At 42.2% G+C, this 16,493-nt stretch overlaps 1 protein-coding gene and 1 pseudogene across 1 annotated transcript; one reads left to right on the forward strand and one right to left on the reverse strand.

Moving 5' to 3' along the window:
• Window positions 1-1,193: 1,193 nt before the first annotated feature.
• On the forward strand, window positions 1,194-7,503 carry LOC136466033 (uncharacterized; annotated as a pseudogene).
• Window positions 7,504-10,139: 2,636 nt separating this feature from the next.
• On the reverse strand, window positions 10,140-11,271 carry LOC136499250 (uncharacterized). The gene is made up of 2 exons (XM_066494966.1): window positions 10,451-11,271; window positions 10,140-10,367 (listed from the first exon to the last, which is right to left on the reverse strand). Exon 1 carries the CDS (start codon window positions 11,004-11,006, stop codon window positions 10,500-10,502), a length of 507 nt encoding a protein of 168 aa, XP_066351063.1. The 5' UTR covers window positions 11,007-11,271; the 3' UTR covers window positions 10,140-10,367; window positions 10,451-10,499.
• Between the last annotated feature and the right edge of the window lie 5,222 nt (window positions 11,272-16,493).

Consider the following 16,493-nt stretch of genomic DNA (forward strand, 5'->3'; position numbering starts at 1 on the left):
ATTTATAGAAAAATGCATAAACATTTTCAGCGTCGATTTATTTCATAACAATCTCTATAAAGGCCATGTTCGGCTTACCCCATATTCGGTTTGTTCGGCTTCTTTTTTCAGCCGGAACAGTATTTTTCTCTCACAACAATTCAGCCGGAACAGTGTTTTTCAGCCAGTTTCAGCCAAGTTTCAGACCAGCGAACGGGGCCATGTGTTCTGAGAGTGCATTTATCTAGATTATAGACTTTAATGGATCCTAATTTATTTGGCTTTGGATATTTTTCTGAATGGCTTTAAAGCAACCAAAATCTATCTTGGATCCCCTGCTATTCAAGAATATGCATGGTTGTTTTTTGAAGTAAACTTTAAATGGACTTATTATTAGATTTATACTCATCGGGTTTAAAATAACGTAGAAGCCTAAACAAACTATGACCAGCTTCTGATGATCCACTTTCATGCATAGCACATCAGCAGAAACTAAAAATAATATGATAATATATTTATAACATATTTATTTATATAGTCTCAATCTTACCTAGACAGGATGAGGACAAAGAAAAAAACAGTAAAACACGGTCGAAGTGGAGATAGTGAAAGCCATGGGCGACAAAATGGAGGGATTTGTGCGAAAAGGTCGAATGGGTAAGGCTAGGCCCGATGCTTCAACATAGATAGTGGTCTCACCTTGTCATGTCGAGGTGGAGCTATCGAGATAGTGGGCCTGTTCGTTTCTCTTATAATCCGTCTTTTTAGCTTATTTTTTCAGTCGGAACAGTATTATTCTTCCACAATAAATCAGCCGGAACAGTGTTTCAGCTTGTTTTTTTTCAGCGAAGCGAACGGGGCCGGAGAAAAGCAAAAGGTGGTGGCAATAGCATGTAGTTGCACCTGCAGAGGTAGTGATAGTCCTAGGAGAGAGACCGAGAGAGGGTGAATTAAAGTTGTTGTTTGAATGTTTCTTCTTTCTTTTTCTTGTGCAAAACCGTTTGTCGTTTTTTTTTGAAGTTGTCGTGCGTTGTAGCGTTGATACCTTAGTAGGGGTTTAAGAGTATTTGTCGTCTTTTCTCACCTAAGACCACCATTCCACCGATATATATGTTTGTATTGAGCATATGCTCTAAGTGCCAGGGCCTGACACTTAGTTTCAGAGTGATTGAGGAAGCTAGCGTCGCCTGAGACCAAGGAAGCAGAGGAAGGTGATGAGCTTTGATGGTGGAGCTTCATCGAGTTTGTGTGCTGCGGCCGCACCCGACAAAGGAGACGACGACGGGGAGGCGGACGCGGACCGCGCACGTGAGCTCATGCACGCACGCTCACCGCGGCGCACGGCACAGGTCAACACCTTTCAACGGCCGGGCGCCACCCGTCCCCCGTTGTCGTCATCAACCCCGTCACGTTCCCACCAACCTGGCTGCCTCCCCCCACCCCGGGCATTCCCTCACCCGCCGCATCTCACTCCCAGACTGAATCACCGACTCATGGGCCCAACCTCAACTATGCCCCACCGGTCATGGAAACGTGTTTCCTCTTTGGCGGTAGCTGCGGGAGCCGTTCCAGGATTTAACTCGCTGTAGTACCCAAGCTGCCAAGCTGGCGAGGAGGGGCGCGGCCGCCGCCGGTGGTGGCGCTGCACGGCCGCGGTGCTGCTCGGCGCCGCCGTGGTGCTGTCGGCGCTCTTCTGGCTGCCGCCGTTCGCGGCGCGGCGGCGGCGGGAGGACCAGGCGCGCAGGGACCCCTGGGCCGGAGGTGAGTGCGTTGCTTCCTGCTGCTTGGCTACGGGTTCTACTTCTAGTGGAATGCAGCTCGCTACCGTTGTCTTCTGTTTGTACTCGCGATTCGGGGGACTAGTTTTCCCCGTGCTCTGCTCTCGTCTGTTGAGGTTGCAGTAGGATGGAGCCGTTGCGTGCTGTGATGTGGTGCGGAATGCTGGTCCATTCCTGTGGCCGGACGGGCATGCAGCATGCTCAATTGGGAGTTTCCAGTGTGTTGTGTGTGGGTGGGGGTGGGGATCAATTGAGCTTGTAACGCTGAGCTCTATGATTTTCATTTTTTTGGTCCAGAGAATTGGGTCGTCTCCATATTCGTTTTAGTCGCACAGGTAATAGGTTAGAAACTACCACGCCTTGACCTTAATTTAACTGACTTGTTGATTTGTTGTTGCGTTTGGGGATATTGTACGTGGATTTTTGCAGGATTCATGTTTCAACATGTTCACCTAGCCACCTATAGGAGCTCTGTTGGAGACAGTGGTAGCTAATATGGGTTGCATTCTTTGATTGAGATGTGTGGCAGTGGCACATTTGATTATTAGAGATATAGAGCACTTTGATTGTTGTGTTGGTTGTGGAATCAATGCCTGATCGTCTTCCACCAAAATTACGATTGGTTTACTGCGAATTGTTAGTTGGTGCTGATTGACATTTGAATAGGACCATTTTCTAACTTTGTATACTATTAAATTTGGTGCTTAGCTAATGGAGGTCGGAAACTGTTTAGATAATGGGAACTTTTTGGTTTTATTTATAGCACCCAAAGAATCTGGCTTTCGGAAAATAGCACAAAAATGTTTAAGTTTTTTTCTCTGACCGCAAACCTTCTTGGCACTGACCGGCTGTCCTAGTCATCTGTGGTGCTGTGGAGCTTAAGCTGGTTGCAGAAGAACGCGCTAACTGACACAGTTCACAGGATGGAGCTTCATAGGGTCACATCATGTCTGTGCACGCGCATTGAGGTCTTGTGGTTGTGGGCGTTGACAAGGGAGTTGCAGAGGCCTGGACTGCACAGCAGTGAGGTCGTGAGGATGATCTGCGGCTGCCATTTGCCACATGATTGTCATGCTCCACAGCATCCAGGAGAGACCATCAGAGCAGCGCAGCATGACCACAACACTTGGTAGTTTGCAGATCCCAGCCTGCAGAGTAGATAGTGGCGCTGAGGAGGTGCTAGCGCAAGTGGAGGACCTTGGATTGGGTGTCCCATGTGCAGAACACAGAAGAAGGAAGTTAAGGGCAAAGCTGGTATTTTGCAACTTAGTTTGATGAATAAAAATGAAAAACGGGGAGATAAGTAACAGAAGGTGACAGTTTTCTGTGCTATTAAAGTTAGGGGAACACATTCGCCCAAAAAAAATTATGGGAACTTTTTGGTGCTCCAAAAGTCAGGTTCTTTGGGTGCTATAAAACCATTTTTTTCCTAAAAAGACTGCAGACGTGCGTACAGCACGGTGCTCGAGCTGCCTGTTGTGGCGTTCCCATCCCGGGTTCGATCCCGATAGTCTGCATATTAAAACAAAAGGTCCCTCGCTGTGCAAACTGCCTTCAGCTGCTGGCGCAGGGAGCGCCACCTAGGGCAGCCTTCGGGGTCTTTTCTAGACCCAGCTGTGGTTTAGACTCTTCTAGGCGCATGATAATATTTAAATTTCTGAAGTTTACTCTACATCACCAGTTCACCATGAGTACTACAAAGATGGCAAGAGCAGGATTCATCCTAGACGCTGGCGGCTGACGCTGGGGGGTTTCGTGCACTTGCCTTGTATTTAGTTCTCATATTTTTTTAATGGAAAACATGTTAGGTTTGTTTGGATGATCTAACATGTGCTCGCATATTATTTGCCTTAATGAAACCTTTTTTTCCAGTTCTCTTATGTGCTTATTCTGTTTTACTTACAGCTGATGTGGTTGCAAGCTTCAGGCTGCAAAGAATGATTTCTGAGCTTTGTGGAAATAAACCAAACCTTGAGTATGATATTTTTTAAGAGATTGGCATTAACAATTCTGTGGTATGTTCTACTTCACTTGTCCATAGCAATTGTCCTTGAGTTAGTGTAATTATTTTCTCTTCCTGTTACTCTAGGTATCTTAGTGTAATTATTTTCTCTTCCTGTTACTCTAGGTATCTGTACTTTCATTGGAGCCAACTGGGGAATCAAACTGGACTATTGTGACTTTTGGACTCTGGCCCTATCCTAGTAATTTCACCTTATCACCAACAGAGTTAAGCATACTGAGGTCATCTTTGGTGACCTTGGTTATACAGCAGTCTATCCTCCATTTGACACCATCTCTGTTTGGGAATTCTTATTCTTTTGAGATCTTGAGGTTTCCTGGTGGCATAACGATTATACCTCCACAAACTGCTTTTGTTCCTCAGAAGCCTGATGGCTTATTTAATTTCTCGTTGAACTTTCCCATTGATGTGGTACAAGACAAACTGAGTGAATTGAAGGCCCAGATGAAATCTGGATTATTTCTTAACGAACATGAGGTTTGTGCTGCTCAAGTTCCAGTTCATTTGTTTAAAGCATTACTGAAGAACCAGTTTACATCTCATGACTGGAGAATTTTTTTAAATTATTTCAGTTGGTCAATCCAAATCGGCTTTGTTTGTTAATGACCATTTTGACCCTTAAACTTGCTGTGCTGCTGAAATATGTGGTGCATTAAAGAGCCAAAAATGAGTACAAATCTGCATGGCCATAACAGTTAAGCGAATCATAAGCTAATGTAAACTTTAACATGTTAGGTGTAAATATCTGGATTTGTGCACCAAAACAAAAAACAAAATAGCTCATGGATGTGATTTTAGTTATTTACTATTTGCCACTAAGGCATTCAAGTCTTCCATCCTGAGTGAATGAAATAAGTTTCTTTATCATCATTGTTTCTCTGTTGTCACCAGTAAAATTTCTGTGCTTGCTGATTGATGCAAGAAGCTTTACACTTGGTGAAGTTTCTTCTCTATTGATTGATCTTGCTAGTTAACAGAAAAAAAAAATATCTCCACTAATCCTGCATTGTGTTGTCCTTGTACGAGTTGAAAGCCCATTCAATCCCTAATCTTTACATGCTATGCTTACTGCTTTTGAAAATTGTTGTCCAAACTTATTTTTATCTTTGTGCTTTATCACAAATGCTTCTTTTATCATTGAGTAACTCTTTCCTTTCTGAAATGCAGATCCTATATGTTACACTGACAAATCTGTATTGTTCAACAGTTGCACCTCCTACTGTTGTTCAAGCGTGTGTTCTCCTTGCTGTTGGGGCAGATAACAAACCACCATCCTTGCAAAGACTAAAACAGTTAGCCCAAACATTAAGAAATTCTTCTTCTGGAAACTTGGGTTTGAACCACACTGTGTTTGGACGAGTTACGCAGGTTAGTCTGTCCTCGTACCTTCAACATTCACTGAACAACTCAGGCAATGCTCATTCACCAAGTCCGGCTCCTCAACCTAATAATCAATCTCCCTCAGCCCATCAGGATCACAATTCCGACAATGGTCACCACCACCATGATCACCACAACCACCATCACCAACATCACCACCATGATCATAGTCATCAAAATTTGCAGCATTTGTCCCCTGCCCCAGCTCCTCTTCACAGCACTACTTTTCCCAGTTGTGATTCTACCTGTAAACGCAAGAAAGAACATAGCACTCCTAAGCACCATTCATCTCCCTTCAGGGGTCCTCGCCCTATTGTGCCCGCAGCTTCTCCAAATAGTTATGAAGCTTCAGGCTCATATGTACATCCACCTCCACCATCATTTCATCCAAGGATTCCATCCTCTCCACTTCCTGATGTTGTTTTTCATGCAATGCCACCCAGTATGAGAACCTCCAAGCCTCCCAACAAGTTTTCATCGATATCACCTGCAGCATCTATCTGTGAGTTATTCTTACTGATTTTTTATAATGTCTCTTATACTGCATATCTATCTGAAGCAAATTTGTGTCCGGATGCATTTTTTCTGTAAGTTGTAACAAGCATTTTTTGGATCATTCTAAAAATACTGATACTGACTGAAATAATCTATATGTACTCCAGTTAACCAAGTATTTGCTGTTTACCAAATCAGTTGCTTGTGTTGATTAAGCTTGATGCTGTGCAGTGTCTAATGATGGTGTGTTGACAAAATCATATTTTGAAATTTATATGCCAAATTGCCAATGTTTTGTGACACTCAACTTTATAATTTGTTCTACAAGCTTTAGATTTTAATAATACAGTTTGCTTAAATGTTTTGGGACATTTAAGTAGGGTTACATGTGCCTTTTAATAATTAAAACATATTTGTCAGTTGTTCTTTTGAACTTTTAATCATTCATTTATCTGGAATCATAAAATTTGGAAAAACAAATCCCTATAGTATAGGTAATGCATGTAGCATGACAGCTGAACCAGAACAGTATACTGGTCATGTCATGCTCGAGCAGTTATCTTCAGTTACCAGCACCATTGTACTTACTGATAAACTGGTATAGAAAAATTAAAGAAAAATTGCACTTATGTGGAGTTTCAGTGAAATGGACACTGATATTTGTGTTATTTTTGAAACGGGTTCACGGGAAATGTGAGGTCCTGATAACTTGATGAGAAAACTATAAACAAAGTATGTCTTGCAAATATTTGTGTACCTCTATAACCTTAATGGAACCTTAGGGGATAATTAAGGATTGATGACAGTAACTAAGAGCTACTTTTGAGTCTGAAATCTGTTAATTTGTGAATTATGATGTTTAGACAGTAGAATTTAAGAACTAACTTCTACTTGAATATTGATCATATAGAATTTTTTCTCGAACGATCATATATAAGTGATCGAGTGCTATGCTATTAGATAACTTTGGGCTATAAGCTTGCATGAATGTCTTTCCACCATGACAATGCACGGAATCGTTAACTAGTAGCTAAATTTTGGGTTCCCTTCCTTTGCCCCCCTCCCTTCCTCCCTCCTAGTAACTGAAAGGACATATGAAAGTGAAGTATGGGGGACTTCGTTGTGTGCTTTCCCCGACAGAGCCAAAAGAAAAGGAACAGTTGCAACATCTTTGCTACTTGGGACAACAAGATTTTATTCTCTTTCGTAATAACTGAAGGTACATATGAAAGTGAAGTGTTGGGACTTTGTTGTGTGCTTTCCTGACAGGGATCAAAAAAAAAAGTTGCAATCTGTATCTTTGAATTTGTTTCCTTCAGCTGGTACTTCTTTCTTATGCAAAACTTATCCTTTTGGTAGTTGCTGTCTAACACATCGACAATAACATGGTGCAGCGCTTGCCTCCAGGTTATCTTCCCATTGGTGGGTGGTCATTGCATCATTTCTATACTGGCCCATGTTGTAGTGATGACATATTTCTCACCCAGGTGGTGAAGTTCTTGCGTCAGCTTGGATCACCATTTTTCAAATGATCTTCAGCATAAAAAATGTTAGATGGTTGTCTTTGGTGATGCATTAATGGATGTAAATATATGTATAATGCAGCAGAGGGGGTGTTTGTGGTCAAAGCCGTAATGTGGCAGGCCCTTGGGTCCTGCATCCCTTATGTTGCTTTGTACAATCATGCGCAGATCAATTTCAGATATTCTGTTTTTGTTGAGAATTATTGTGCAGGATTGAGGTCTTCAATATTTAGAATACAAAGGGTCTTATGTTATTGATTGTTTCCTGTTTTTGCTGTGTCATGAGTTGTAAAATTGTATATATGAGTTTGAGAGGGGATGCCCTTTTTTTTTTCCTTTTTCTTTTTGGTTGAAAATCAAGTAGCAATGTTCTCAACGCTTATGTTTAATGAATAAGGCACATCTATATCTCATGAAGCGTTAGATGTTCCAGGAGCAACAACTAAACATGTGCATACCATTATCAAGGAAAACATGTCATCAGCTTCACCTCGCTAATTTCGCACTCCTGAATTTGTGGCATAAGGCATATGGTCATCATAGTATTTTTCATTTTTATGATTTTTTTCTTTTATAAAAGGCGCTTTTGTACCTTGTCACCCCCCTTAAGTGTGAGTGAGTGTGTGAGTCTTGGTGTTTGTTGGCTTGTTTTCCTTTTTTTGGGGTTTCTTTACCTTTTTTTTTAATATAAAGATACACTCCTGCCTGTTCGAGAAAAAGAAGCTATGATTTTTCCTGTAGGTCTATTATCTTAGTCATGATTCTATTCTCACTGTAATGGTAACAGTGATTGATGTGACTAAAGTTTGTATCTATCGCTATATATGTTTTTCCCATCGTATTCTCCATGTGAAAAGGTTGCCTATCAGTGTTAGAATGTGAAGATTTCCTGAAACCTGATAGCCTTCGGACAGAAGACTGATGGACTGCTTTAATCATGGTAGGTTTGTATCCAAATTGTAATGTGCCTAGAAGTTATTGATCTCTGTGTCTCCTTGAATCTATTGTTGCACTTTGTTTCAAAAAAAAATCTATTGTAGCCACTGCAGGAGGTATTTGCTGTGTTTTGCTAGAAGATATTCTCCAGCAGTACGCATCATTGGTGAACTGGATTGATGCTGCATCGTCCATCCCATCGATGACATGTGATGCAGCATATCTTTCCCTTTCAGGTTGATAACTTTATATGCCATTGGCTAAGTGCTTTTAGACGGAGTCATCAAATTGGCCGGTTGGCCCTAATGTAGTACAACAATCCCTCCTTTCTTGGACTAAAATGTGGTGGCAATCGGTTGAAATTTTACCCAGAATGTGTTGTTTTATAGGCGTGCTTGTGACAACTTGAGTAGTTTTCTTTTGTAGATCATAGTACAGACACCCTAGAAAATCGATGACTTGAAACCGGTCAGTTAGGTTCCATCACAAAAACCTATGCTTCGTCCATGCCAACTTTAGGACCTGACCCTATTATTTGGCAAAGTCATCCAATTAAGCAGCTGTCAGTGACACTGTTGCAGGTAGTGGGGGGCCATTTCCAGGAACAAGCGAGGAAGGCGGCGGATGGAAAATGCAGAGAACCTATCTAGGGGCGATGAGGGCGAGCTGACAGCTGAGTGGTAAGCCACCATTATAGAAAACCATCACAAAAATGAAAATGAATCGAATAACATGACCATTAATGACGTTTCCTAACAAACATAGAAACGTGAAGGCGAATCAGCCATGTCGGCTCTGCCGAAATTGCTCCAGATATGGAATTTTATAAACTACAAGATCATTTCATGACTTCATTTATCCTGTCAGCATGATATAACAACAACAACCTGGGGTTTGGCTCGCGGTAGTCTTGTCCTCCTTTGACTGACCTTGCTGCTGGATCGGAGCACAGATTCTCTAGTTGCCAGTTCATATCATCCAAGCTGTTAGGGGGATGTGGTGAATTGGACGGTGTTTCCAGCCGAAAGCGACGCTACTAACCCCTCCGCAGCCGGTGACCGACATGAGCAGGCAGTGGTCAGGAGCTGGTGCATGAACATCGCTAAAGCCCTTGTTTAGTTTCACCTCAAATTTTCAAAAAGTGCTATAGTACCTATCACATCGAATATTTGCGGCCCGTGCATGGAGTATTAAATGTAGACGAAAAAAAACTAATTGCACAGTTTGGTGGGAAATTACGAGACGAACGTTTTGAGCCTAATTAGTCCATGATTGAACACTAATTACCAAATAAAAACGAAAGTACTACGATAGCCCCGAATTCCAACTTTCTAAAACTAAACACGCGCAAAAGCGTTTTGATTGGCTCCCTTCTCCTAGCTATGAGAGGAAAGCAACTCCTCAACTCCTTTTCAAGGGCACAAGCAACCCGGTAGTCAGGACAATGATTTGCTTTATTTAGGTTGTACTACTACTGAACACTGGTTAACAAATGTTAGCCTAACCTACTAGGTGCCTTTTTTTTCTCTCTCCGTTGTAAATTCTGGAAACAGTCGATACACAGTGCAGGGCATCTTCTCTTCAAATTGACTGGCGGCAAAGTTCCTGCCGTGTTGCTGGTCTGAACTGAAAAGTTCAGCCGGCTGGTTCCCCTCCCATTGTACTGTTCGTCAAACCAGCCAACAGTGTTTTTCTCTCACAACAATTCAGCCGGAACAGTGTTTTTCAGCCAAGTTTCAGACCAGCGAACGGGGCCATACTATGAACTTCCTCCGTCCACGGAAGAATACAATTCTCATATTTCGAGAAGTTAAATAATTTTAACTTTAACTAAAATTATATGAAAATATACCGACACTCATGAGACAAAATAAGTATCATTAGATTAGTTATAGAATATATTTTTATAATAAATTTATTTCAAGACATAAATACTAATACTATTTACTATTACCTTAGTGAAAGTTGGGCAAGTTTGACCGACACGTTTTTCATAATTGTAATCTTTTCTGGATGGAGGGAGTATGTAGATTATTCCCACATTTTGTACCACTGACACACAGAGAGAAATAACCCAAAACCAAGAAAGAAGAAGCGGATCGACATATATTGCCAAGATTGCACACACGCTCTTTTTACATTTTCTGACGAATGAATCAATGAGACGTGTTGTTGTTGCGGTTGCACGCACGGAGAGTAGGTTAGTTCCAACTCTTTGGCCATCTTTGTTTCATGATGATCGCATTTTACACGCTGCAGCACAAACAAACGCTTGTCGCATCAATCAAATAAACAAAACTACTACTACTACTAAATCAAGAAACATGAACGCGCACATGCATGGCCTGTCCATTGATCGGTCGATCGGCACGTCCTGCAGAGGGTTCAGGGGTAGCCCGACGCCAGGCACGCCTCCCAGAACTTGCGGTCCTCCTCCTGCCGCCTCGCCGCAGCCACCGTGGGGTCCTCGTCGTCGCGCTCGCCGTCGGAGCGTAACTGGCCGCCCTCGGTCGTTGTTCTGCTCCCGTTCGCCCACAGGGAGCAGCGGCGACCGCGGCCGCCGCTCCCGCTCTCCTCCTCGTCGTCATCCTGTCCGCCGCCGGCACCACCGGCACCGTCGACGCAGCTGCCGCAGCCGTCGTCCTCCTCGCCGCTGTCGTCGTCGACCAGCACCAGCTCCAGCTGATCCAGCCGCGACGACGGGCAGCACGAGTCCACCACCCTCTCCTTCCTGCCGTGGGCGACGGCCACCGCATCGGCGCGGCTCCTCTTGCACGGTAGCTGCGGCCGCGCAGCCGGCGCCTGCGACGGCGCTGATGGTAGCGGTGGAACCAGCGGTGGCGGCGGCGGCGGATGCCGGCGTGGGGCTACGCGCGGCTGCACGGCGCCCATCGATGGATCGACCAGGCTTCAGAGAAAGAATTATGAACGGAGTAGGGGGAGAAAAAGAAGATTTTTAGCTCGTTTTGGTTTTGGTTTGGGCGCCTTGATGAGTTTCATGAGCGTGCGAATATTTATTTATATATACGGGCGGTCCGGAGGAGGCGATCAAGATTCAAAGAAGTGTTGGGCAAGGGAGGAGGACGGCAACGGGAGTGTGCTGCCGTCGACAGATGGGAATGGCGACGTGTTGGGACAGACGAGTGCAAATGATATCATTTTGCCGGATCTGATGAACATTTTTAAAGCAGCAAGCAATCCATTTGCTTTTATATACCAGCAAACACGCAATCCATATCCATGCACTGTAGCTGCTTAGCTTTTTTCCTATGGGCCGTCAACTAGTGGTGTGTGTGTTCGTAATTATAAAGTCCGATTTAGAACAAAACTAAAACATGTCGCATCTAAATTTTGGCTTATGGTAGAAGTTCGGCCAACGAAAGTGGTGTCGAATTTGTGGCTATTTTTGGCATAGATAGCAGAAAATGAACTCTAACATGCCTAATCACCACCTATGACAATGCCATAAGTCTGGTGATAAAGAAAACACTAGCTAACTTTAAGGCATCCTTTGGAACACTGGAATCTCACCGAAAGCTTAGAGAAATTTCATATGAATCAGTTCATTTTTATAGAAAAAACAAAGAAAACCGAAAAAATTCTTCCAATCCAAAAGGGGCCTAAACATGTTGAATTGTGGCAGGCCATGACACGATCTGATCATCAACCAAACGTCGTCCAGCTTGTTCGTTTGGATGTGGTTTGTCGTAAACGATCGTAAATTTTCAGCCGGAACAGTATTTTTCTCTCACACAAACCAGCCAGCGGTACTTCTTCACGAACCAGCAACGATATGAACCAGTCAACCGAACGTTTGTTTTGCCCGCTGCATGGGGTAGACGCTCTGCTGCTTTTGCTGGTACCACTACAGTTTTAATGCAGTGTCCGGCAGTTTGGTGGCCATTAAAGCATGCGCAATAATAGAGGATGCGGGTTAAAAGTTAAGAAAAGGATATTAGATCAGTTTTAGTGGAGATTCACGTGAAATTTCTTTTTCACAGAGCTAACGATATTAGATCATCTTAGTGGAAGTTTATTATAGTCTCATATGTATTTATTAAATTACCATATAAATACTTTTGATGACATGATAATGTTTCTACGGAGGAGAGAGAGAAGAAGTAAGTTTTACGAGAACAAAAATCTCTCACTCAGTTTCCAACTCTAAAAAAAGTCATGATTTTATAAAATTTATAAAAAAAATAAAACTATACATTAAGAGTGGTTAATTTATCCACATTTTATTGCATTCTATAATTTTCAAAACAACGTTATAAACTCTTGAGTAAAAATGGCCATATAAACCTCGTACTGTACAATAGTTCCCTTCTTGCATGCACGGTTCTGCCTCCTCGGCTACCTTAGTCATTTCTTTTTTCACGAGTCGTAACTTTGATCGAACTCATAGACGAATGTGCCAACGTCTGTCATTAAATCAGTTTATTAATTCCACGATGAAATATGTTATAATTGTGCTTTAGTTTGGTATTATGCTTGCAAATATATTTTTATAAATAAAATTAGATTAAAGTTATAAAGTCCGATTTAGAACAAAATTAAAACAACCTTTTTTTTTAGAACGGAGTGAATAGAAAGTTTGTACATGGCCTCGATTGTGTTCAAGGTAGTGTATACTATTAAAAGACTTACTCCCTATGTACACAAATATAAGTATTTCCAGAATAGATGAAATTACTACCTCACTTTCAGAAACGGGGTAATTCTAGGTTTGATTTAAGTCCAAACTATCTTAACGTTGAATATCTATAAAAAATAATATTAATATCTATGAATTTAAATAGGTATATTATAAAAATATATTTCATAAGGTAATGATACTTACTTAGTATGATGACTATTAGTATCTTTTTATATAAATCGTTCAAACCTAAGATAATTTGACTTAGTGTTATTCTAGAATTAAAATTTTCTAGAATGGGAGGAGTAACATCTACATTTTCTATGAATGCCAGAAATGACAGATGCTAACTAAAATTTTAAATATTATCAAACTCTAACTAAAATGGCAGTGGCTAATTAGATTACCTTTATGATGATGGAAGGAGATGGGTGTATTATGCAATAAATGCCTATATTTATGGATTAATTTTAAATGTTGAAAACGTTTATATTGTTGACAGGGGGAGTACATTTTATTATTAGAATCAAAAGAGTTAAATAGCTTGCTTAGGGCCTGTTTGGATCCCCTTCTCTAAACTTTAGAGCTATAAAAGCTTAAGAGCACTTTAGCTCACTTTTAAGCTCTAAAGCTCTAATATGAGGTAAGCTAAAGTTTAGAGCTCATTTTTAGACCTCTTGTTTGGAAAGTTTAGAGTTTTAAAGTTTAGAGGAGAAAATCCATACAGACCCTTACAAAAAAAAGAACTTACAACATCTCCAACGGAGCCTCTACTTGAGCCCTCATCCTACTTTTGGGGGGCTGAGGTGTAGCATCTCTGGTTGGCCTAGAGGGGGGTGAATAGGCATGTCAAAACAAATACTCAAACTTTTATCAAATTCACCCAGCGACACTACTAGACTGTGGCACTGTCGGGCCAGAACAACAGCACTGCCGCACCTACAGACAACTTTGAATCATAGTTCAAAATTCATGAACAAAAACTTAGATCGGAGAAATTTCATAGCTTACTGCAGGTATGACAATCACTGATCAAGAGCTAGAAGTGGTAGGAACACCACACACAAGTAGATCGACTAGAAACCCTAGAAATCACCTCAACCACAATATGTCATGCAAGTAATGTAAATCAAGCACAAGTGACACAATGATTTATCCCGTAGTTTGGCTCACCACCAAGGCTTGCCTATCTCCACGTTGTTGAGGTTAGCAACTAAGGCTTAGGGCTTTCCAACCCTTCCTCGTTCTCAAATCAAGAGACTTGACTCTTGAGATGAGTAGTGAGTTTACTAACTTCAAGAGATGGTTACAAACCTCCTGAGGCTGCCACACAAGTTGGCAAGCTCCATGGGCGACGCTCTAGCCGGCTAAGAGCCAAGCTCCAAGAGTAACAAACACAACCGTCGGCTAAAACGTGAACCAAGTGCTCTTTAGAGTTGGGGTAATCAATGGAGCTACTCTCTAATCGAGTTTTGGACCCTTTTCCCTCAAGGATTGATGGGGAAATCAATAGATTTGCTTGGGGCTTGAGGTCAACAATGGAGGGAGAGAGAGAGAGCTCCTACTCTGTTTTGAGCGTGCTGAAGTGAGGAAGAAGAGGCAGATTGTCGTTGGGGAGGAAAGAGAAATGTATATATTTCACCTAGCCCCCAACGGTCACTGCACCCAAGGGGTTGGGTGAGACGGAGCCCGCGGCCTCGAGGTCGGGTGAGATGAAGCCCGCGACTTTGGGGTCGGGCGAGACGGACCCTGCACCCAAGGGGTCGAGTGAGTCGGGCGAGACGGTGCCCGTAGCCTCGAGGTTGGGCGAGACGGAGCCCATGGCCTTGAGGTCGGGTGAGATGGAGCCCATGACCTTCGGGTCGGGCGAGACCTTTTCATGCGTCTCGAGCCATCCGAGGAAGTCAGCGTGGACGCTCACTTCCTTGTGCCACGACTCAAGTGCGATAGTGCCTCTCTTCAAGTGCGGTAATGCCGCACCACGCAAGACAGCAAGGCTAATACTAAAGTGTAGACTGTCTTGACTATAAATCTGAGGATGCATGTGGTTGTTTGAGCACTTGGTAGCACATATTAGCTTAAGCATTGTGTCCCCCTTTATAGTATGGCTTTTCCTATACTCAAATTCAAAATATAAAAGAATTTAAACCTCCTTTGAGTTTGAAGCCATCTACATTTGTAATTAGGGGGATCCTCCGTTTCATGTAGCATCCTTAGATATAAATTCTCTGCTTGTCATCTCGATAAATATCATTAGTTCTCTAATTACGTGGTCATTATCACCAAAACCCACAATTAGGGCTTGATTGCACTTTCAATATCCTCCTTTTTGGTGATTGATGACAACTCAATTAGAGTTTACAAAAGATATGAAATAAATACTAATATTTTCAAGCCATGGGTGTAGAGCCTCCCCCTAAGTATGTGAATAGAGAATTGAATTCTCAAATTGACATAAGAAGCCAAGATTCACTTTTTAGTGAAAGTGATGGGGCTCACCCTACATCCATGGTCCTGTGGGGTGCTGCATACTATGTCAGGTATGTAAAACGTGATGCAAATGACAGTTTATGCACAACATGGTTTGTTGATGCAGCTGGGTGCGGCACTGCCGCACTTGCTGTAACAACACATATCAGAACAGACACCACACAACATGTGATACATATAAAATATACATTCTAGCATAATTGTATCACAAGTGACAACATAGATTAATATATGTCCATATTCCACATATATAAAGTACTTAAGTAGCATTATTACATAAATAGAGTTTCTAATGGACTCTCAAACTCTCACCTAACGAAGACTACTCTAAACATATATGAACATGACTCTGGTTGTAGCAACCTCCATGGCGTCAAAAAAGTTGTTGACCCCTCTAATTTTCTCCCCCTTTGGCATAAAGCACCAAAAAGAGAAGAAAAAAAGAAAGACCAACACTCACTCCTCCTCATCTTGAATCGTGTCCCAATCAACATCATCCCCACCAGCAGCTCCACTAGCACCTGTGAAAGGGTCGAGATGGTGACTAGAGGGAGGATGAATAGTCCTTTTTAAAACTTAATCACATTGGCTAACCGAAACAAGTGCGGAATTAAAACTATCGGACTAGCCAAGACTACACCCCTCTATCTATGTTCACTAGCACCTTGCAAAGATACTAATCAAGCAACAAAGGTGTTAGGCTAGCTAGAGCTATCCTAACCAATTCTAGAAGCAAGGTCACACAAACATATGCCACTAGTACTTTAAGCGACAAGGGAGCTCCTACACATGCTAGTAAGCTAAAGCACAAAGCCACCTAAGCTCACTAGCAATGCTCAATAACAAGGCAACCAATGACAAATTAGAGAGCTCAAATACTTAGCTACACAAACTAAGTAATATGACTAACAAGGTTACACCAACCAAATTAGCCACGCAAGGGAGCTACTTCTATGCTACACAAGCAAGAAGGTAACTAGCAAGCTATACAAGCTAACTAATTACAAAAGCAACAACACAAGCTCAATGTATATGAAAGTAATCGCAAGCTTATGTAACGGGGATGCAAACCAATAGGAAGAACAAGGTTGACACGATGTTTTTCTCTCGAGGTTCACGTGTTTGCCAACACGCTAGTCCCCGTTGTGTCGACCGCTCACTTGGTGGTTCGACGGCTAATTGGCATCACCCAGTGAAAGGTCCTAATGGCTAGAGGGGGGGTGAATAGCCTAATAAAAATTTCTACAACA

Source organism: Miscanthus floridulus, chromosome 1 (assembly GCF_019320115.1).
Source record: "Miscanthus floridulus cultivar M001 chromosome 1, ASM1932011v1, whole genome shotgun sequence".
Taxonomy (NCBI): domain Eukaryota; kingdom Viridiplantae; phylum Streptophyta; class Magnoliopsida; order Poales; family Poaceae; genus Miscanthus; species Miscanthus floridulus.